This window comes from Castor canadensis, chromosome 8 (genome assembly GCF_047511655.1).
Source record: "Castor canadensis chromosome 8, mCasCan1.hap1v2, whole genome shotgun sequence".
Lineage (NCBI taxonomy): Eukaryota > Metazoa > Chordata > Mammalia > Rodentia > Castoridae > Castor > Castor canadensis.
In genome coordinates this window covers 141,137,716-141,161,377 of record NC_133393.1, presented here as the reverse complement: position 1 = coordinate 141,161,377, position 23,662 = coordinate 141,137,716, and the positions used below count along the sequence as shown (strand labels likewise).

Below are 23,662 nucleotides of genomic sequence, written 5' to 3'. Positions count from 1 at the left end.
TCCTTTTATTATGTGGCTAGGTACATAGATTATTCAAGTGCATTTCCTTACTTACTTTACTCCTCAAATATTTGTTTAGTGTCTAATGTGTAACAGGTACTGAGCTAGGCTCTAAGGACTCAGTGGTGGAGAAGAATTGGTCCTTGCTTTTGTAGAGTTTGCAGCCTAGAAAGACAGTTGCTACAGTATAGAGTGCTTTGGGGGACAGAGGAAAGGGCACTGATCTCAGAGGACCTAAGAGTGATGTCAAGAGCTGAGATCATATAGAATCAGAAGTAGCCAGGTAAAAGAAGGGTGAGGGTGAGCAAGGGTGTGCTAGGTGAAGCCAAGTGGAATCACTGATGCCTGTAATCCCAGCACTTGGGATGCTGATGGTGGAGGATCACATGTTTGAAGTCAGCCCACGTTACAAATGGAGACTCTGTCTCAAAACACAGCAAAAATCCATAAAATTTTAGGAAAAAAGCAGCAGCAGCAATAACAAAAACCATACAGAAGTCAAGAAGAGAGAAACTGATACATTAAGTAGTATTTTTCAAATTGCAAGCACCTGTTCATAGACTGTGACATCAATTTGGTGGGTTACATGACTAGCATGTTTTAAGACAGAAATAAAATAGAAAATAAGAATGTATTGTACATGCTGGGGATGTGGCTCAGTGGCAAAGTACGTGCTCAGCCCTGGGTTCAATCCCCACCACTGGTGGGGTGTGCATTTTACACATGTATCACACATAGATACTTAATAGATCGTGAGGGTAAGTGGGAGTTAATGCAGAATTTCCTAAACCTTATTAAAGAATTGGGTTTATCTTAGAGACAATGAGATGCCATTGAATTTAACCACAGCCTGATTACCTTCCTGATTTCTGAAGATCTCTTTAGGTGCCTTGTCTTTTTTAACTCCAATACAAATTTCAAATTCCTTGGATTAGCATTACAGGTATTCCGAAATCCACTTCCAATCCATTCCAGACAAACTTCCCATTGTTTTGTTATTAGAACCTCCCATTTCATAATGATTCCCTGCCTATGTACCTTTGTAGAAAGACAGAAAGTTCTGAGGACAGACCTGGCTTCTGTCTTTCACACTGAATCTGGCAGCCAGCACAGGGCCTGATGCAGTAGGAACGAGGCAAATCCATGCTGCTAGATCTAACTACCTACCTTGAATATGTCACATAGTAGTGGAAATGACTGTCGTTTTCAGTAGTGATTGCTTCTGGACAAAGAAAAAGTTTTCATTAATTTTTCTTCTCAGTTGAAATCATGTTAGTGATAAATCTGCATTCACTTATTTAAAAAATTAATTTAACAAAAAGTAATCTGATGTTATATTAAAACAGAGATAAGAAAAAGACAACAAACTTTGTGGTTTTGGTTTTTCTCCTCCCCAAGAGTACAGGGAAACAACACAGTTGTTCACAGAAGCTGGCAATCCTGTAATCATTTATATTTTGTTTGAGCAAACAGGCATTCTCTGAGTACTCACCAAATGGCAGTTCTAGAAAGATGCCGTTGACAAGGGGAGTAAGTTAGATTAAAATGTATTAGTCATGAGAGTCAACAGAAAATAGATTTTGCTCTTAGAAGTAAAAATAGAAGGTCCTCATGCCCCAAAGAACTTACAAATAAGAATTTAATGATGTCAGCTTGTTGCCAGGGAATGTTTCTCCTGTCATGGTCTGTGACTTCACAGAATTAAGTTGTGAAGCTCAACCGTGTAGGAAAAATTCTTTGTGTGGTTTTGAGAAGTAGAGAAGTTATGAAAAATTCATAAAGGTAGAAAGATTTCAGTTCTGATTCAAGTTTTTCTTAGTGTATTTTTGCTAGTTTCATAAGTAAGTTTATAAATACATATCTTAAGCTAGAATGTTGGAAACAAAATTTGTTAATATAGGATGACTTTTAAAAAATACTCATTGAATTTTATATTTCTGTGATCTGCAGAGCCAACCTTATTTAAGTAGTGCTCCCTAGAACTAAATTGATACTGTTAACTTGCATAAATGTATCCTAAGGAAGGAATGCTAAATAGGAGAAAGCATCATGCAGGAGTCATTCACTTTCACTGCCATGTAATTTAGGAACGTGTTCACTGTAGGGAAGTGATTCATTAAGGCATTGCAACCCATTTGAAGAGATTTGTGTGCTCCCCATGCTGCCCCTAGTCTAGGCCAACCCAGTCCCCCAGGGCAGTGCTTTCAGCACTTTGGTGTCTGTCCTTCTTGACTCTTCCCTAGCCTACAGCTTAGGTTTCAAGTTGTGAAGATGGGTTCCGGTATCTGCATTTGGGTAAGGTGGGGATCCAGTGCGTGGGGGAGCAGAGGGCTTCAACTACTGCAGCTTTGCTTTTGCAGAACTGTCTTCTGTGCTGGAATCTCACATACAGTTTAACTTAAGCAATGTGTTTCCCTGCATTAAAAACAGGTTTATGGGGCTGGCAGAGTGGCTCAAGTGGTAGAATACCTGCTTAGCAAGCTTGAGGACCTGAGTTCAAACCCTAGTGCTGCCTAAAAAAAAAAAAATAGATAAAGAAATAAATAGATAAATAAATGTTTATAAACATCTGGTGTAGTTCATAAAACAAAATTGTACGGCAGGAATTCCAGACCTTCCCCAGATGACCTCTTGCTGCTTGGCCATCATCTACTGATACCTGTCTGTTTCCCTTTAGTTTTCTGCCAGGTTACCATTCACTCTGTAGGAGTGCACACTCCCTTCTCTCTCTCTCTCTTTTATTTTTCATCTCTCTAAATCTTACTTGTTCTTTAAGTTTCAGCTTATGGTTTTAGTTATTCCTCCTTTTAATATGTATTTGGTGAACACATTTTGTCCAACCCTGAGTGGGGAATGTGGAATTTTCCCCACCTATCAAAAGCTCATAGACCTATACTGCAAATAAGTGCAGTAGTATATTAGAATGTCAGATCATTATGGGAGCAGGTTCTTTCTTCTCTACTATCTTAAAATGTGACACTTATAAACAAGGTAGTTTATGATACGGTTACATTTCTGGTCTTCAGAGAACACTTATTTGTTTGTTTTTTGTTTGTTTGAAACATGTAGCACAGGCTGGTCTCCAACTCTAGATTCTCCTGCCTCAATTGTTAGGAGTATGGGCATGTATCACCATGCTCAACTGCTCATTTATTAACTGAGTAATGGAAGATAAAGCAGAGAGAATTCACCTGTGAGTCAGAACTGAGTCCTTGTACCTATGGCCATGTACGCTGGTATAGAAGGGTCATAACAGAGAATGCCTGCAGTGGTTTCCTTGTTATTATTGATTAATCAGAAAGTCCTGAATTCAAGTCCTGTGTCTTTACCTTCCTAATTTTATAACTTCGGGCACATTACTTAACCTTTACGAGACTCTGTTTCCTAAAAAGTAAAGTATGAATGTGTGGCAAGAGGATTGTTAGTTTGAGGCCAAGCTGAGCTACATAGCAAGACCCTGTCTCAAAAGAAAAAAAGAATTTCTGTACTAACAGTTTTAATTTAAAAAAAGTCAGAAATCTCTGTGCTGTACCATTTCTAGCTTAGTAGGCTTTCAAAATAACTCCAGTCAAACTCAAGGTACAGTCCATCTTTCTTATGTTTCACAATTCTGGTTGAATAGACTGTTTTCTACTCCAGAATAGCCCTTTTAGTGTGGTGTTAAGATAATCTTTTTTATTTGTAAATCATGAAATTGTTATTTTGATGTCTCTTAAATTAAAAATATATGAGATATAATATTTCAATTAAAAATAGTAATAGGACTGCTTCTTATTCCAGCTTTCATTCTTTTATCCATTTAAAACACTGGTTCCATTGGACTGGGAGTGTGGCTTAGTGGTAGAACATGTGCATAGCATGCATGAGGCCCTGAGTTCAATCCCCAGATTCCTGCAAAGCAAGCAATCAACCAAATAAAAACAAAACAAAATAAAGAGAAACTGCTCTGGTTCCCTAAAGACTGGTACTGTTCAGTATATGTACATACTAGTTCAGTGGATGTGTGTACTTGTTCAGTGTGTGTGTGTATTTGGTTAGTGGATGTACTTTATAGCATGCTGGGGATTTAATGAAAAGTAAGTTAGGTAAATTGTATAAAATGCAAATGTGAAGCAACTTTAGTTGATTTTTTGAAAATTGGGACAAAATAGCTCATCTGAAAATGACAAACCAGGGATTCAGTACTGTAATGTATACATTTTTATGATCATGTGGCATGGTATATGCATTGGAAAGATGAGAAAGAGGTAGAAAGTTAGGATTTTAGTCTTTTATAAAAATGTAGTGATAGGGATGAAAAATGATAACATTAGATAACATTTATTGAAGGCTTAATAGTGTTTTCTAAGTATTTTATATGTATTAAGTCACTTAGTCCTTAGAATAACTCAATGAAGAAGATACTTTTCATGGGGAAACTGAGGTATAGAGGCAGAGGTTCCACAACTAGTGAGACTCAGGATATAAGAGAAAGCAGTTTAACTCAAGGGCCAAAGCTCTCACTACTGTCATTATCATTATCATTAGTATGTTGACACTGTCAGACATTTAATTTTTTGGAAGCAAATTATCCTAAATTCCTTGGGTCTGGTCTTATTTCTACCTTTTCTGGACTCAAGAGCCCTACTCTAGTCACACTAATATACCAATGATGGTTGTCTCAGGACAACGGATTTCCCAGGTCAACAGTGTTTTGTTTATCCTCAGCTTTTTTCTTTCTCCCACACTTCATGAGAAAAGAAAGAAAGAGTGTAAGGGAGAACTCTGTGCCAGTGGACGTGAGAAGCAAAGAAGGGCAGTCAGGATATTTTTATGAGTAAAGACCTGGCAGTTAAGTTGGTTGGGTGGGATTGGGACTAGTTTTGTCTTGAACTTTGAGTTGAGCTGAGAGCCCTCCAAAGAAGGGCTCCTTGTTTTTGTTTTGTTTTGTTTTGAACTGGTATTGAATAAAAAGTGCTCAGCCCTGACCAAAGGGTAGAGGAGAACTTTGATTGCAGGGAGTAGAGATAATGAAAGTGAGGTCATTATTTCATTTTGATGCCAAGATAATTGAGTAACATGACACTGTGTACCTGTAATTTACCTAATCAGCATGTGGACTCTAGTTCTAGAGTTTGTGCACTTGAACTGACTTAGGGAAAGTACAGCTTGGGGGAGCTAGATGGTAGAAGGCTTCATCTCCCTGGGTGGTGCCACTGTGAAGGTGTCCTAGCTAGGGAAGGTGATGCTGTTAGACCACTGCTGCAGGAAGCCCTTGGTGTGGGATCTGCCCTGTTTTACCACTTACTAGGAGGTAATGTCACTTTAGTGCTGCAGCTCAAGAGGGAGAAGGGTGTCCTTCACCCTGGGGATGGGGACAGAGGAGGGAAATGATAACCTTACATGTGCCAAGTAATTTTTTTCTTAAAAAGAAAGTTTTGTTTCTTTTCTAAACTTTGACTTCTTTTCTTCCTCTCTCTTCACTTTTTTTTCCTTTTTAAACTTTGGGCTGTTGGCATCTTTTCTGCCCTTAGAATTCTGGAAGCTTTTATTTTAATTTTGGTTTAATTATACAATGAGTCAAGTGTATGTTTTAAATTAGTCCCAAAAGTGGGTTTGCGTTTTCAAATTGAACCCTAAGAGTATTAGGATGTGTTAAAAGGGTAAAATATGAAAATGTACTTTTATATGAGTTCCAAATAACAATTTATACTCATTTGAAATGTGAGGAACTATAGTTACTTAATTTCTACTATGGGTATTTCAGATTTATAAGTGCTAGAGAAACAGGTAAGGAAATGTATTATTTATGGTTTATTGTTATTACTTTATCTTGTTACACAAAATATTGAGTCAGCTTATAAAAACACCTACAGGAAGTGTTGATTTTAAAAAATAGAAGCATAAAATCAGTACTTGCACAAACAAAACTAGAATTATAATATTAGGTGAATAAATTGATCATAAAGTTGAGTTTCACTGCAGTTGTAAGTTTCCCTGCTGCTCAGTCTTTATTAGAGAAAAGCAAAAACACCAGTTTCCATAGCAAGACTGTATATAGTTATAATTTCTAAATCAGATTTCACGTGACTTTCTATAGGGGAGCGGTGCTAAGGGATGAGGTAATGTTCTCTGAAATAGCTTGCAGGAAATTAATGACTTACATGTCGGTTGCAAGAGAGTAAGTGTTTGGTAGTTCTTAAAAAATAAAGTAAGAAATGTTAAGATAGAGGATTTTTCTTGTCAAAAGCAGTTTCCCAGTTTCAAAACAGAGTTCTCTGTTTCCCCTTGTTTGTTATACAACCATTCAATATCTTGTTTCAAATAGTAGCACAAATACTTCTGGTAATTGCTTGCTTCTTCATGCATGGGTATGTATGTGTGGATGTATATGGTATATGTGTGATATATGGCCTTGAACATGCGCTCTACCACTTGAGTCCCACCTCCAGCTCCTTTGTTTTATATTTTTTTGTTTTTGAAATTGGGTCTTGTGCTATTTTTGCCTAGATTGGCCTTGAACTCTCACCCTCCTGTCATAACCCTCTGAATTGCTGGGATTACAGGCACCAACCACCATGCCTGTCTGCTTTCTTCTTTTATTATAAAAACTGCATATGTATTGCTATCATTTAATCAAAATTCCTACTTAAGTAATTGGATTATTCTTCAGTTTTCAGTTGGTTGTTTTGATAGGGAGTAGATATAATCTGATAGTACTTGGTAGAATACATGGCACTCTGTTTATATAGTCTACCTACTTCTTTGGACACATTTATTCTGTCAACATTTTCTTAGTAAATAGAGTTGGTTTACAGTTGATTTAGTTATTGCTCCACTGAGTTGTTTGTTGTTGTTGTTTTTTTCCTGAGGCAGGGTCTAACTGTATAGTCCAGGCTAACCTCAAACTCACAATCTGTATACTTCAGCCACCTGAGTGCAGAGATTAAAGTGTATGGCACCATGACTGGCTTGGTTTTTTCAGGGGAAGGGTTGAGGGAGGGAGTCACTATATTGCCCAGGCTGGCCTTGAACTTCTGGGTTCAACTAATCTTCTTGCCTCTTGAGTAGCTGGGACTATAGGTGCAAGTCATTGACTTTTGGCTTATTTTTGATGTATTCTTCCAAATAAAGATTCTTTTAAAATTTTTCTATTAATTTTTCAGAAAATTAATAGAGGGACTGGAGGTTATGATTCTGAGAGCACAATCAGTTGCTCTGGGTTTCCTGTCATTTGAAAAATTATGAGATGTATTGAAGACTTACTATAAAAGGACTTATTATCCCACTAGTATTTCTGTAGGCTTAAAGAAATTAGTTACAAGTGTTTATCTTATCTCTTAGATATACAGGAACTTTAGGGTTGATAAATGTTATGATATTTTATGACATGGCAACCTTAGAAATGAATGATTATTGTTTTGGTAATCAGCCGAATCTTGCCTGTGACTTCTCAAACTTTTGTGTTTCTGTAAAGAATGGTCAGACCACCAGTTTTACAGCAGTTCAGTGTTGCAGGTAGCTAATTACCCTTTCACTTTTCTCACATTTCCCCAACTTGTCAAGTAAGTTCAACCTCTTGAACTAGGTGAAACCTCTGTGAGTTCTTATATTTAGTTTAGGTGGAAAGTTTCCAGTTTAAGCCAACAAAGTCAAGATTTTTCATAAATGCTTTGGATCTCTGAATGAAACCCAACATTCTGATTTTGTAAATCAGAATTGCATGTATATACAATGCATTTGTTTTTCTTTTTAAAAATAAGCAACTTTAGCACTGATGCTAAAATTTTTATAATGAAGTTTGAATTCATAGAGAATATCTGGTATTAGTTTATTTTCTTTTAAGTCAGTGGTCCTCTGATACAGCTCTTTAGACCAGGGTTAAACTTTAACAAGGCTTTCACAGGGAACCAGACTGACTTTTTTTCAATAATTCAAATGTATTCAATGGAAAAGGCTGCCAGGTAGTCTGAGACTTTGTCTTTTCTTTGGTTTTGGTATTTAAATGTCTACTTATGTTTTAGGGGAAGATGGATTTTAACTTGGTAACATTCGGAAGGAAATTTTTCTAGATTTTGAGATTCACGTGTTTGGAGACCATTGTTTTAAAACTCCTTGACTGTAGACTGGAACGGTTAAGTGCTCAGTGGATTAGAGAGACTCTGCTAAACTAAAATGGATAGGAATCTGGGGGTTAGATTGGCTGGGTTGTTTCTGCTTGTAGGTGTTGCTATTGCAGTTATTCCGTTGGCCAAAATAAGTCACATGCCAAACCTGACGCCAGTGGAGGTGAGGAGGTGTAATCTTCCACAGTGCTTGCAAATAACTTGGCAACAGGTAGAGATAATATTCTCTTGCAGCAGGTGAGCATTAATTGGGAGAAATAATAAAATCTGTCATAAAGTCAGTTATACTGAAGCACTCTTGTAATATATACATAAAGAACAATAATAAACAGGCACCCACTACTGACCTTAAGAAATATAAACAATATCTTTGAATCTCCCTCAGTGTTTTTGTACTTCTCCAAATGTAACTGTTTTCTTGCAATTTCTGTTTACTATACCTTTTCATATATTCTGTTTTATAAATATGCCTGCACAGATATTCCTTCTTTTGTTGTCTGGTTAGTATGAATAATATTGTTAAGAGCATTTTTTTTTTCCCTATTCAGTGCTGGGGATGGAACTCAGAGTCTTGTACTTGCTAGGCAAGCACTCTACCACTGAGCTAGTTCCATAGCTTTTGGTTTTTTGATAGAGGGTCTTAGTATATAGCTCAGGCTGGCCTTGAACTCACTCTGTAGCTAGGTTGGCCTCAAACTTGCAATCCATCCGCTCCTCCCAAATACTGGGATTACAGCTGTGTGCCTCCTGCTCAAATAACATTTGATGTGGCCAATTCAACCCAAGTTTTTGGAATCCTGCCTGATATTTTTATTGGCATTATGTGAGTAGTTTTGATAATAATTTACTTTAATTGACAAATAATAATTGTGTGTATTTATGGGGTATGATGTAATATTTTCATTTATGTATACATTATAGAAAGATTCTGTTAAGCTAATTAACATTTTTGTGCTAAGAACCTTAAAAAAACCTATCCTTATAGAAATTTTGAAATAAACAATACAAAACAGTTATTAATTATAGTACCATTCACTGTATTAGATCACTAAAACTTATTTTTCTAATCTCACCAAAACTTTGCTCCCTTTGATCGGCACTTCCCTTTCCTGTTCCTCTCTTTTGCTGCCTAGACCCTGAGAGCTAGCTTTTCACTCTGTTTCTGTGAGATTGACTGTTGTTTTGCTGCCTGGGAATCGAACACAGGGCATTGTGTGTGCTAGCCACGTACTCTACTGCTGAACTGTATCCTCAGCCTCCCGAGATTGATTTTTTTCAGGTTCTACTTGTATGTGATAGCATATATTATTTTCTTTCTGGGCGTGGCTTATTTAAGCACATGATGTTCTCTTCATCCATGTCATCACAAATGGCAGGATTTCTTTTTTTTTTAATAGGTTGTGTAGTATTCTTTGTGTGTGTGTGTCACATTTTCTTTATCCACTCATCCATTGATGAGCACTCAGGTTGCTCCATATCTTGCTCTATGAATTCTGCTGAAATAAACATGAAAGTGTAGATACAATGCCAAGCCACAGTTTTAATCACTACTTGCTGTACGTTTCCACATACTTTTTTCTAAACTTCTGTCTTGTGTAAACATTGGCCATTAGTGAGTAAAGTAGAGAAATGTTTTTTCCTAAAGATTTGTTGTTTTAAGTTTCAAAGAGAATTCAGAATTTTTGTTCTGTTTTCTGAGACAGGGTCTTGCTATGCAACCCAAGCTGGCCTTGAACTCATGTTCCTCCTGACTCAGCCTCCCCAGTGCTGAGATTGTCAGTGTGCACCATGCTCAGTGAGAGTTTGTAATTTAAACCTGAGCCATTGGACTAGAGTTTTGAAGACACTGGTTCTTCTTAGCTATGTGAGTATTAGATTAAGTACGTAAAAAGTCACCCATAAATATATCTACTGGGGATTGAGCTCAGGGCCTATGCTTACACCTACTGGCATTCTTTAACTTAAGCACCTTAAAGCCAGGATAAGTGTTGCCCAATTTTCCTTCTTTATTTTAATTGTTTTTACTCATTCATGAATGAATAACATGTAGAACTGATTTTTATTTACTGGTATTTTTATACATTACTCATTAAGTCAGCCACCAATCTATTTTGATTGTAATTCATTTATTCAACAAGAAGGGTTTCTAAATTATTTCTTTAGTTAAAGGAAGAAAGTTTAAGGGTTCTTTAAGAAGTTAGTAGACATTGTCAGTAAGGAAGAATTAGAGTAACTGGTGGCCACTCTTTTTTTTTTTTTTTCCAAAATTATACCTTTTATTTGGGAATGTCAACAGGTGAAAGAAAGAATGGGTTGGCACATAACCTTATAAAGATCTCACTGTCCTGGTGGCCACTCATTACCAGGCTAGAAGGAAGAAAAACACAAAAGAAACACATTTTCCTCATTGCAAGATGGTGATGTGTGGTCCACAGCATGCACTTATTGCAAGATAATTTCTAGTCTGTCATTTCTCATGGGTTAATTCTATTTGCCATATTTTCAAAATGCATTATTAAAAAACAAGCAAGCAAAACACCAGGCAATTAGGTCAGAAACACCTCTCAGAGAAGTTCAAAAAGTGAAGGTGATTTATGGTCCCATGCAATGGGACAAACAGGTGGAGTGGGCTTTAAATAAGTGATATGGAGGTTGTAATTGTGTTGTGCTGTCAGAGTCCTCCATACCTAGCGCTGCCTGTCTCTTTTGGTAGATCCTCTTCTAATGTAGGTGGGCTTCCCTCCATGTGGTATTTGTTCACCTGATTATTTGAGCAGGAACTGTGCCTCTTTTGCTCATCACTGTAGCCCCACATCCAGTAGGCTCTCAGGAAATAGGCAATAAATGTGTGAAATTCCAGGGAAGAGTTCAGGTCCTTCTTGAGCCACTTGTGGTTATTGTGCTCTAGAAAGTAGGCTACTGTGATTGATAGATGCACCAGAATCTCACAAATGAGGAAAGGACAGTTTCTCACAGGGAATGGAGATAATTGGGGAAAGATGCTGAGTGAACAACAAAAATTACCATCCCTTACGTGTGTTTTTGTTCTTCAAGCATGGTTTTATGTTTCATTGAGCCACCCACCCTGATGTGGAAGGTTATGCAGAGTCTGCACTGTGAGTCCTTGGCTGAAGGGTCGAGGAGGGGCTGAATCCAGCTAGGGCTCCATTCCCAGGACTTCCTTTTTCTAGGGGGCATGCTGTTTTTAAATTCACACATTTTTGTGATCTCTATGCACAGTGGCCCTGGTTGAGCTTCCATTTTTCCAACTAACCTGAATGACTTGTGCCGATGTAAGAACACTAGGAATATAGCCTGAGCAGGGTGTATCTGTGCATCTGGACCCAGCTAGTCAACTCGGTGTGGACTGTGTGCTTAGCCATGTCCTGTGGATATTCTGATGATTTATCTTGGAAAATTTCCATGTACCCTCTTTTCTCCTCTCCATTTTTCCTGGTGTTGCTAGTTGGTCAAGTTTGCTGAGCACGTATTTCGAGCTTTTTGAACTTTAGGTTGACTGAATTATGAGAGGAAAGCTGTCATCCTTCTTTCCTGTTTACTTGCATTTCTCTGCATTCCCATTGTGGTTGACCTGATAATTCTGCCATGAGAGGAAGAAGTCCATTATTGGCCCTTCAGTTAAGTAGACTTGTCTCACAGCTCAATTTTTTGGGGATCTGTTTTGTATTTTATTTGATTAAATACTTCTTTGAGGTAGTGAGATGCTGTCTATTTTTAAATAAAGGTAGATGAGTTGAAGGAATAAAATCTCAGTCACTCTAACTCACGAAAGGTGGCAGGAAATCTCAGAAATTCTAGATGTGTAACTGTTGTTCTGAGCCTTTGGTTTCAGAAGGCTCTCAGGCAGCTGTTCTGGCCTTGCCTCTCTTTCTGGGGCTACTTGGTTTCATCTCTACTTCAGTCCCCATTGGTTTCATTTATATGGCTTTCTTTACATACCAATTTTCTCTGTATACCAATCTTCTTGCAGATGACAAAGATGGCCTCTACAATCATCTGTTAGTATCCATTAGGGGACTCTTTCCAGGACCCCCCCCCATAGGTACCAAAATCTGTGGATGTTCATGTCCCTCATAAAATGCCATTATCACCTACACATATCGTTCTCTATACTTTTTTTTTAAATCACCTCTTGATTACTTTTAATGCCCAATATGATATAAGTGTTATATAAATTGTTGTACTGTACTGTTTAGGGGGAAAGTCTGCATGTGTTCAGAACAGATGCATTTTTTCCTTCAGATTTGTCCATCAGTGGTTGATTGGATTTTGCATATGTGGAACTCATGGATATGGAGGGCCAGCCATAGTATTCAATGTACCTGGATTCTCAGTGTAGACCTATAGGAAGTCTGTACCACAATAACTTGGGGGAAGGAAGTTAAAGAAAATTATAGGCCTCAAAGATATATAGATATTCTGAGTCAGTAGGTCTGGGTTTCTGTAATCTGTATTTTAATTTTTTTTGGTGGTTTTCTGGGGTTTGAACTCAGTGCCTCATGCTTGCTACCACCTGCCTCACTCTACCAGTCCTTTTTTGTGTTGGATATTTTTTATTGTTTTTGCAGTACTGGGGTTTGAACTCAGGGCCTACACCTTGAGCCACTCTTCCAGCTCTTTTTTTTTTTTTTTTCATTTTTCTTTTATTATTCATATGTGCATACAAGGATTGGTTCATTTCTCCCCACTGCCCCCACCCCCTCCCTTACCACCCACTCCGCCCCCTCCCTCTCCCCCCCCAATACCCAGCAGAAACTATTTTGCCCTTATTTCTAATTTTGTTGTAGAGAGAGTATAAGCAATAATAGGAAGGAACAAGGGTTTTTGCTGGTTGAGATAAGGATAGCTATACAGGGCATTGACTCACATTGATTTCCTGTGCGTGGGTGTTACCTTCTAGGTTAATTCTTTTTGATCTAACCTTTTCTCTAGTACCTGTTCCCCTTTTCCTATTGGCCTCAGTTGCTTTAAGGTATCTGCTTTAGTTTCTCTGCGTTAAGGGCAACAAATGCTAGCTAGTTTTTTAGGTGTCTTACCTATCCTCATCCCTCCCTTGTGTGCTCTCGCTTTTATCATGTGCTCATAGTCCAATCCCCTTGTTGTGTTTGCCCTTGATCTAATGTCCACATATGAGGGAGAACATACGATTTTTGGTTTTTTGAGCCAGGCTAACCTCACTCAGAATGATGTTCTCCAATTCCATCCATTTACCAGCGAATGATAACATTTCGTTCTTCTTCATGGCTGCATAAAATTCCATTGTGTATAGATACCACATTTTCTTAATCCATTCGTCAGTGGTGGGACATCTTGGCTGTTTCCATAACTTGGCTATTGTGAATAGTGCCGCAATAAACCTGGATGTGCAGGTGCCTCTCTTCCAGCTCTTTTTTGTGATAGGTTTATTTGAGATAGGGTCTGTGAACTATTTGCCAGAGGCTGGCTTTGAACCACAATCCTCCTGATATCCTGCTCCTGAGTTGCTAGGACTACAAGGTATGAGCCACCAGTGCCCAACTCTGGAATCTGTATTGCAAGAATGTTCCACAGCACAAATTCTATAATCACGGGAAGGACGAAAGTGAGTAATGAAATAGATGGGCCATTTGTAGCACCTGCTTGTCTCCTGCATAGTCCTGTCTCTTGCTCTTTGCCACTCCTTGCTATTAATCTTCCTATCTAAGGAGATGACATGGGTATTCTAAGGTACTGAAAACAAATACTGAAGAATGAACTAATTTTCATTAAGATCAGCAGTACTGGTGGCAACAATTCTTAGTCTCGCCATTCGACAGGCAGTGGGGCCATCTATCCTTTATCTAGTCAATGCCAGTTTTTTGTCCCTGGAAGTGTAAGATAGCTCTGGGTGTTTCTGACTTTTAGACCCATTAGGACAGACCACTCTGAAAGCCTCTCCAACCATGGCAGTAACTGTGACAGTAGTCAGGTTCTCTACCTGGGTGGGTGGTATATGGCATTGCAGCTTTCATGCCTGTTGGTGACCACCTACAGTATGTATCTGTGCCTCTTGTTTCAAAGTTTTCTCTAAAGAGAGAATCTAATCACTGCCAGCAAGTCAAGTGCCTACTCTTGGAGTATGGACCAGAACAGATTGTGAGAAGTAAGTGGTACATTCCACACTTTGTTTTGGTTAGCTTGCAAAATGGAGGACTAAGTGAATATAATCTCCTTTTTCAGTCTGATTATTTCCTAAACAATCAAAAGATTATGTGAAATAAATGTCCTTGTACTGTATCTGCTCTTCTTTTTTTTTGGTGGGACTGGAGTTTGAACTCAGGGTTTTGTGCTTGCAAAGCGGGTTGTCTATTGCTTGAGCCACATCTCTAATCCATTTTGCTCTGGTTATTGTGGAGATAGGGTCTCTTCAACTATTTGCCCAGGGTGGCCTCAAACCTCGATTCTCCTGATCTTAGCCTCCCAGGTAGCTAGGATTATAGGCATGAGCCACCAGCGCCCAACTGTCTTTTCATATTTTAATGACCAAATGTATATTAAGTTATAAATAAAGTATGGTTTTTATTTAAAGTATGATGATATATGCTTTATCTTCTATTTTGTACAAATATGTACAATTTGATTGAGTCCTCTCTGTAGTGATGGAAGCCATCATTTTATTTCATAAATTTATCTACTTTGTAACTTTAAAGGCAGTTAAAGACCTTACATGGGTATTAATTGCAAAAAGAATGTAAAATAAGAAACAATTTTATCTATCCAAGATTGAGCACAAAAATAGCTCTATTATATTTCTATACACAAAGCAGTTGTGTGGCACAAAGCAGTTCTGTTTCAAGCACACACAGTATAGTATCAGTACCTAATGGTTGGTTTAAGACATGTTTTATACTTTTAATTATGAAAATTAAGTATAAATGGAGCTAACTTGATTTTATTCTTTGTGGCTCTGGGAATCAGAAGGGCCTTCCTTTGGCAAGCACTCTATCACTGAGCTACATCCCCAGCCCACTTAATCTGATTTTTAAAATTTATTTTATTTTTCTCTTTACAGATCCAGTCCCTCTGTAGAACTTCTAGACGTCTTTTATTAGTGGGATCATTTTCTACACAATGATGTCTACAACTTAATTTAAACAAGTATTTGCGTGGTTCTGATTCAGCTACTATGGTTCTCGAAGTTTGAGGTCTGAGAATACAGGGACTCTTGTGATGACAATATGACTAATAGCAAAGGAAGATCTATTACTAGTAAAACAAGTGGTAGTCCAAGTAGTGGAGGAGTTTTGAAAGATTGGACTTTAAATTTAAATACAATTCAATCTGATAAGTTTTTGAACTTAGTGTTGAGTATGGTTCCAGTAATTTACCAGAAAAACCAGGAAGACAGGCACAAAAAAGCAAATGGCGTCTGGCAAGATGGATTATCAAGTGCGGCCCAGACTTTGAGTACTAGATCTGAGCCGCGTGTGGAGTTTCACGGGTTCTCTGAGCAGTCCTTTCATGGCAGTAATGGGCATGCGCCGACAAGCTGCAGCCCAAAGTACGATGACTATGCCAACTACAATTACTGTGGCGTGAGGGAGACTTCAGAAACCACTGCCATGTTACAGGATGAAGATCTGTCTAGCGAGGGTGGCGACGACGTAATTGTGGAGACAAACCCAAAGTTGCCAAAGGAATCCAGTGGCGTCATGGCACTGCAAATACTTGTGCCATTTTTGTTGGCTGGTTTTGGAACAGTTTCGGCTGGCATGGTTTTGGATATAGTGCAGGTGAGTTTTCGTCTTTATCTTTACTGCCTTTTTTGTTATTCCATTCCTGATTAAGATGCCTTACTTATGCAGGTTATGAATCTCAAGCATTATTTATTTATTTTTGCAGTGCTGAGAATAGAATTCAGGTCTTGTGCGTGCTAGGCAAGCACTCTACCACTGAGTTACATCCCCAGCCCCACAAGGACTTGTGGAATTTTAACATGAGTGCTTGTTGATGTTCTGTTGCATGTATATACACAAATCGACTTATTCTTAGCATAGCTTTTTACTTAGCACTAATATTTTCATAGGGTATCCTTAAAATGAAATTTCTGGGTTTAGAATACATGTATGTATTTACAATTTTGTAGATGCTGTTACATTGCTTTGCAAAAACTCTGTACCAATTTATACTCCTGCCATAAATATATAAGCAGTTTTATTTTTCTATACCCCATCAACATTGCATATTCTTGATCTTTTTCATTTTTGCCAAACTGAAAGAATTATTGGGTTTTAATCAACATTCCTTAGTTATTGTTAATGTTTCATGTCTTTTCATGTTTATTGACCATTCTGATATTTTTCTGTGAATTACTTTTTGTACCTTTTACCCATTTGAAAATACATGTGCTACCTATTGAGTTGTAGGAGTTCTTAATGTATTTTATTGCTGTAGAACTACCTATCATATAATTATGTTCCTAAAGTAGTAAATTGTCCAAATTTGGAATTTTTTTCCTGCCAGTTTTCATCCATCAGTCAGAGAAAAGTTGGCCCTGGCCAAGCATTAGGCACATTATCCTGCAGTATGCCTTTGCCTTCCATTGTTTACTCCCTGAAAGAATATCAGGTCGTTTGCAACTCTCAGGCACTATCTACTAGGTAGCATTTTATCTAAATAGAAAATGTACATAAATAGAAATGCTCTCTGGCCATCCGATGGTGAAAACACATGAACTGCATTAAGAGGTATATTGGCCTATTTAATAGACAGTAATACCAAAGGGACTAGACCTAGCTAACACTTATTATCAGGTTATTACAATGGTATCATAGTTGCTACAAAATAAGCTGATTTTGGTTGATTTTTTTTCTGAAGCAACACCACTTAGCGACACAATGGTAGCCTCTAGAGTGCTGAGAGTATAGATGGCCCTTTACATAATTCTGCTGTAATGTTTGCTTCTTTCTTTTTCTTTGCTTTTTTTTTTTTTTTTTTTGGTGGTACTGGGGGCTGAACTTAGCCTCATGTTTGCTGTGAAGGCATTTACCGCTTGAGCCAATCTACTGCCCATGCTTACTTATCTCTTATATTATTTGAAAGGCTAGCATACATATAATTAGAAAATGTTCCTTTAAACTTTAGTACTACTAGTTCTGAGGACCTCATAATATTAAAATTTAGTGCTAAAATGTTAAAAAAATTACATAAATGTTTTGAAAGATTTTATTTGAATATGGTTTTTGAAACTTTTTAATTGTAAGATTTAGTACAAAACAAGAACGTAGAGCTCAGTGAATTTTTAGCATGTAAACAGCATATAACCATCAACCAGCTCAAGAAATAGAATCTTGGGGGCTGGGCATGGGTATGCCTGTAATCTCAGCTATGTGAGAGGATTGAGATTTGAGGCCTTCTTTAGCAAAAAAGCTAGTGAGAGCCTATCTCAAAAACAACCAAAAACCCCCCAGGGCATGGTGGTGCAAGCCTATAATCCCAGCTATGTGTAGAGTAGAGATAGGAGGATCACAGTTCCAGGCCAGCCCTGGCAAACACTCTATCTGAAAAATAAGCTAAAATAAAAAGGGCTTGGTGTATGGCTCAAGTGGTAAAGGTTCTGAATTCAAGCTCTTGATTCCCCTGCCCCCCCCTCCCCGCCCCCGGAAAAAGGGAATATTGCCAATGCTCATTAATGCTCCTTGTGCCCTTCTGGCTGTGTGCTCCCCCACATGGTCTAAGGTAATCACTGGCCTGGCTTCACAGTGAGCCCCTGCTGCGATTCTTCATAAACGTGCATCCTAAGCTCTGTTGAGTTTCACCTGATTCTTTCTGAGCACTATGCAATAGGAAGTAGACTGGATGATCCTTTGGGTCTGGCTTTTCTCTTGCTCAGCATAATGTAAGCTTGGTGAATCTGCAGTTTCATTTATTTTCATTGCTAGGGTAATCTATTATGTGACCCTACTACTCTTTCTCACTCCAATGTTTGTGGACATCAGAAGGAGTGGTATTTTTGGCCACTGGGTACATATGTGCATGGATTTTTGTTTACTGTACATGTAGAAAGGTAATCTTCAAGTCAAATTTAATAGATGTCAAACGGTTTCCTGGAGTGGTTGTGCCCATTTACAACGTAATTAGCCTAATTAGCAGTATAGGAGAGGACCTACTGCTCTATATTCTTTTTTTTTTTTTTTTTTTTTTGCGGTATTGGGGTTTGAACTCAGGGCCTCAGCCTTGCTAGGTAGGCACCATAGCACTTGAACCACTCTGTCAGCTCTTTTTTGTGTTGGGAATTTTTCAAGATAGGGTCTTGAGAACTATTTGCCCAAGGCTGGCTTTGAACCATGATCCTCCTGATCTCTACCTCCTGAGTAGCAAGGATTACAGTCGTTAGTCACCAGCCCCCAGCATTTATATTCTTATCTATACTTGGAATCAGCAGTCTCTAATTTTAGAAATGCTAGCACATGTGGGATAGTGTCTCATTGTGGTTTTAATGGGGATTTCTTTGATGACTCGTGATGTGTATTGACCATTTGGATATTACTGGGAGAGCTTCTTTGCTTATTTTTCTATTTGATTGTTTTCCAGGTTTTAGGAGTTATTTGTATATTTTGGATATACATAATATATAAATCTTTTAGTTCTGTATATTAAAAAATATCTTTTCCCCTTCTGTGGCTTGCCTTTTACATTCTCATGGGTGTGTTTTGATGAGCAGAAATCCTTAATTTTGAAATAGTTTTTTCCTCTTATTTTTCCACGGTGTGTGTTGTTTCTTCTTACGAAATCTTTCCATACCCTGTGGTAATTAAGATATTTCCTGTATTACTTTATTGGAGCTTTGTTGTTTTGATTTTAAATTGAGATCATTCCTTCCCTAGAATGGATTATTAAATAGGAAGTGAAGTGGGGACTACGGCTTTTCTTTCCACATAGATTTCCAGTTGCATCTTCATTATTATATGATCCCTTAACATAAATAAAATTAAAAGGAAAAACAAACGAAGCTACAAATGAACTTTTTCCATTGCCTAGCTTGTTCTAAGTCAAGTGCCCATTTATGTGTAGATTGTTTCTGAGCTCTGTATTTTGTTGTTTTGGTGCCTTTATGTATGTTGGCACTACATTTTTGTTTGTTTATATTGAAACAGGGTGTCCCATGCTGGTCTCAGACTCCCAGTCTTCTAGCCTCAGGCTCCTGAGTGCTGAAACTACAGGTGTAAGCCACTTGGCCCAGTGTATCACACTTCTTAATTACTACCTTAGTTTATAAGTCTTGATATCCAGTAGAGAATGGTCTCCCTTTGCCAAAATGCTCAAAAGCATTTTGGTTATTTTTTTCCCTCTGTAATTCCATGTACATCTTAGTAAAAGTTTGTCTATTTCCACAAAAATATTTGTAGCAATTGTGACATAAATTATAATGGCTATAGAAATGATTTGGGGGAGAATTGTCTCTTACAATGCCAAGCCTCCCAACATGACATAGTAAAGCCTCTATTTATTTAAGCATCTTTCATTTCCCTTACTGATGTTTTAGAATTTCTGAACACATATTTTTAAATCATTTTTGTTAGATTCATTCCCAGTTATGTGATACCTTTTTATGCTACTGTAAGTTATATATTTCTTTAAGAAATTCATATTCTGTTTGTTGTAGGTATGTAAATTGATTTTTGTTATTGACCATATATCTAGCAACTTTGCTAAAATCACATTTAGTGTTAATAATTTATAGGGCTGGTGGAGTGGTTCAAGTGGCAGAGTGCCTGCCTAACAAGCAGGCCCTGAGTTCAAAACCCCAGTACCACAAAAAATGTTAATAATTTATGTGTGGGTCTTCTTGAATTCCTTCATCATAACCATATCACCTATAATAACAATTTTCTTTCTTTCTAACTCTTTAACATTTAAACTTTTCTTGCCATTTTGTGCTCACAAGGACTTTGAATGCACTATAAAATAGAAGTGGGTGAGAGCAGCCTTCTTGTTTTACATATCAAAGAGAAAGTTTTTAACACTTCATGATTAAATATGGGGGGTGCTGTTGAATTTTGTAATATTCTTTTTTTTTTTTTTTTTTTTTTGAGACAGAGTCCTACTATTGTAGCCCAGGCTGGCTTTGAATTCATGATCTCCTGCCTTAGCCTCCTGAGAGCTGGTATTACAGATGTGTGCCACCACACCTGGCTTGGTTTTTATACTATTCTTTAAGCTTACTAATGTTTCATTTTTTAAAATTGAATGGATGTTGAATTTTATCAAGTGCTCTTTCTGTTTTTATTGATGACATTATGTAATATTCTCCTTTACTCCATTGTGGAATTAAATAATACTCATTAAGCTAACCCCACATTTCTGGAATAAACACAGCCAGATGTAATGTATATTCCTTTTATAAAATTCTTGCCAAGTTTGCTAACATTTTGCTTGCATGTATGTTCATGAGTAAAGTTAGCCCATAACTGTCCTCCTTATAATGCTGTTGGCAATTGGCTTGTAAATGAAAAGGTCCTCTCTGGCCACTCTGCCTTTTTTGTTTTGGTGCTGGAGATCCAACCCAGGGCCACTTGCATAGTAGGCAAGTGCTCTCCCACTGAGCTACAGCGCCAGCCCCTTTCTATTCTTTATAAGGATTTATGTAACTTTGTCATTATTTCTTCTTTAAATGATTGGTATTATTTTTTGATGAAGGCATTTGGGACTGGTACTTTTTGGGGCTGAGAATTTTTTACTTACAGTTTGAATTTCCTTTTTTTGTTCTTTTAAGAGATGGGGGTCTTGCTATATTGTCCAGGTTGGTGTTGAACTCCTGGGCTCAAGCGATCTTCCTGCCTTAGCCTCTTGGGTATCTGGAACTATAAACATGTGCCACTGTACTTTGGTAGAGCTTGAGTTTCTTTACAAGTCATGGGGCTAGTCAGATTTTCTTTTTTTGTGTGATTTTGGTAAATTGTCTCTCCATTTCATCTATATTGTAATTACTGTATTTTTGACTTTTGGGTTTTCTGTTAGGTACTTTTTCATCTATCTTTTTATCCTTCTTAATAGACAAAATGTTCTCTAGGTCCATTTGGCCCATAGTATAGTTTAATTCTGTTGTTTCCTCATTGATTTTTCATCTGGATGATCTATCCGTTGATTAAAGTGGAGTGCTAAAGGCTGTAAGTATTATTCTGTTGGAAAGTCTTTCCCTCTTTAGATCCACTGCTTGCTTTATGTAATCTGGTGTTCCAACATTGGGTGCATGTGTATTTATGATTGTTATTTTTTCTTATCAAATTGATACCTTTATCATTATGTAGTAACATTCTTTGTCTTTTTCACAACTTTTACTTAAAGTCTATATTATATAAATATAGCTGGTCCTGGTGTCTTCATTTTCATATCTTTCCATTCTTTTACTCTTAACCTATGTATGTCTTTACTAATGAAGTGAGTTTTTCTTTTCTTTTATAATGGTATTAGGGATTGAACCCAGGGTTTGTGCTTATTAGACAATCATTCTACTAGAGCCATGACTCCTAATCTGAAATGAGTTTCTTGTAGGGAGCATATTGTTGGGTTCTGGTTTTTTTTTTTTTTTTTTTTTAATACATTCAGCTGGTCTAAATCTTCTAACTGGGGAATTTCATCCTTTTACATTCAAGTCTATTACTGATCAGTAATGACATGCTGTCATCATTTTGTGGGAAAAATACTTTTTCACTGTAGTTGAGATGTGGTCTTGCTAAGTTGCCCAGGTGGGTCTCAAACGTATATATTCAAGTGACTCTCTTGTCTTACCCTCCTAAGTAGCTGGGACTACAGGTATATGCCACCATGCCCAGCTCATTTTGTGAATTTTTTTCTAATTGTTTTGTATAGCCTTTGTTCCTTTCTTCCTCTCTGTTTTCTCATTTTTGTGATTTGGAGGTTTTCTATATTCATAAGGCTTGATTCTCTTTTCATCTTTGTGGTTTTCTGTATTGAGAAGGATTGTTTTTCTTTTTCTTCTATGTAGCCCCTCTAGTGAGTTTTGTGCTTTCGTGCATTATCATGGTAGTTGTAATCCTTTTGCATGTATTGTAGGACTCCCTTAATCATTTCTCTGAAAGCCAGTCTGGTGGTGATGAATTTTCTGGTTTTGCTGGTTTTATACAGACATTATTTCTCTTTAATTTCTGAAATACAGTTGCTAGTCATAGGATTCTTGGTTGGCATTTGTTTCTTTTGGGAAAATTAACTGATAATATATCTTGGTGTTAATAGTTAATAAGCACTCATTTCATTGCATGTACAGGCACGGTCCAAGTACAATTATGTCCCTATTTGAAATGAAGAAAGTAAACCATCATTTCCCCAGATCACGTAGTATTTAGTAGAGACAGAATTTCAACCTACATAATCTGACTGCAGAGCCCTTTCTGTGGACTGCTGTGTTCTACTGCTTCCCACTATTTCTACAGTTCCCAAACTGGGTTGAGACACCCCAAAGTTGGTGTACGATATTTTTTAAAAAATGTTTTGAAGTTTTTCTCTTTTGCCCAAGATGATCTTGAATTCATGATTCTCCTGTTTCAGTCTCTCATGTAGCTGGGATTACAGGCATGTACCACTGTGCCAGGCTTGATTTTATCAAATTTTGAGGGAAACACAGTGACATCTCTTGGATGATCCACAGACTACTAACAAGATATGAGGACATATCTTTGCAAAGGAGGTTTTAACAGTGCTATGGGTAAAATGCAAGTATCACACAAAACAATTTAAAACAGGAAATGAAGGTGACAAGGTTTGAGAAGTTAAATGCAGTGCCCATTAGGTACCCATGTCCCTTTAGTAAGTAATTCTGATTATATAAAAATGACATTAATGTTCTTTCAATTGTGTTTTTATTTAAATTTATAAACTTGATAAAATTATTTATTAAGTTGTTTAAGTATAACCACTTTATAAATAGGACTGTTAAATAGTTCTTTTGTCCTGGGAAAGCCATGAAAATATTTCTGAGAAAGTTTGGGATCTTCTGCATGCATATGTCTGGAGGTACAGAGAAGATAATGTAGAATTTTTTTGGCACGGATAGAAAAATCAATAAATGTTAGCTCTTATTTTTACCATATCAATGACAAGTTGCTAGAGATTTCATTTGAGACTCACATGAGTATTTGATTTGAATTGAACCTGAAAAGAGTAACCAAAGGAGTAACCTAGAGATGTAGCATCTCAACAGGTCCAATGATGTAGGTAGATGTCTTAAAAAGATGACCTAGGTAAAATGTGTTCCTGAGCTATGTCTGGGATTTGATAAAAACAGGATCTATCTCCTAGGTTGATTGTGAAGATTAAATGAACAAGTCTAAGGAAGACTGCTTGGAATAGTGAATGTTAGCTACTGTTAACATTTGTTACTGTTAATGTTTGGTGTGACTCACCATAAACAGCATCACCATCACCATTCTTCACTATGGAAGAGTACATAGTCCGTTAGCACTTTGCAATCTTCAGCCCTTCTAAAACATGGGTAAAATTGTTTGCTTGTAAGTTTTTAAGATGAGAACTCTAGGTGCTACTGGGCCTCCATTGTTTTT

General features: G+C 37.3%; 1 protein-coding gene across 4 annotated transcripts in view; it reads left to right on the top strand.

Moving 5' to 3' along the window:
• Positions 1 to 23,662, top strand: part of Slc41a2 (solute carrier family 41 member 2) — a 120,979-nt gene that overhangs the window by 5,721 nt on the left and 91,596 nt on the right. Inside the window, exons 1-3 of one of the 4 annotated variants that reach the window (XM_074084274.1) lie at positions 5,109 to 5,293; positions 14,166 to 14,247; positions 15,157 to 15,877. In XM_074084274.1, the coding sequence (XP_073940375.1) occupies positions 15,323 to 15,877 (555 nt within the window). In that variant the 5' untranslated portion in view covers positions 5,109 to 5,293; positions 14,166 to 14,247; positions 15,157 to 15,322. Of the gene's footprint in view, positions 1 to 5,106; positions 5,294 to 14,165; positions 14,248 to 15,156; positions 15,878 to 23,662 lie in introns of those variants that run through there. The other 3 variants (XM_074084275.1, XM_074084272.1, XM_074084273.1) reach the window with 3 other exon arrangements.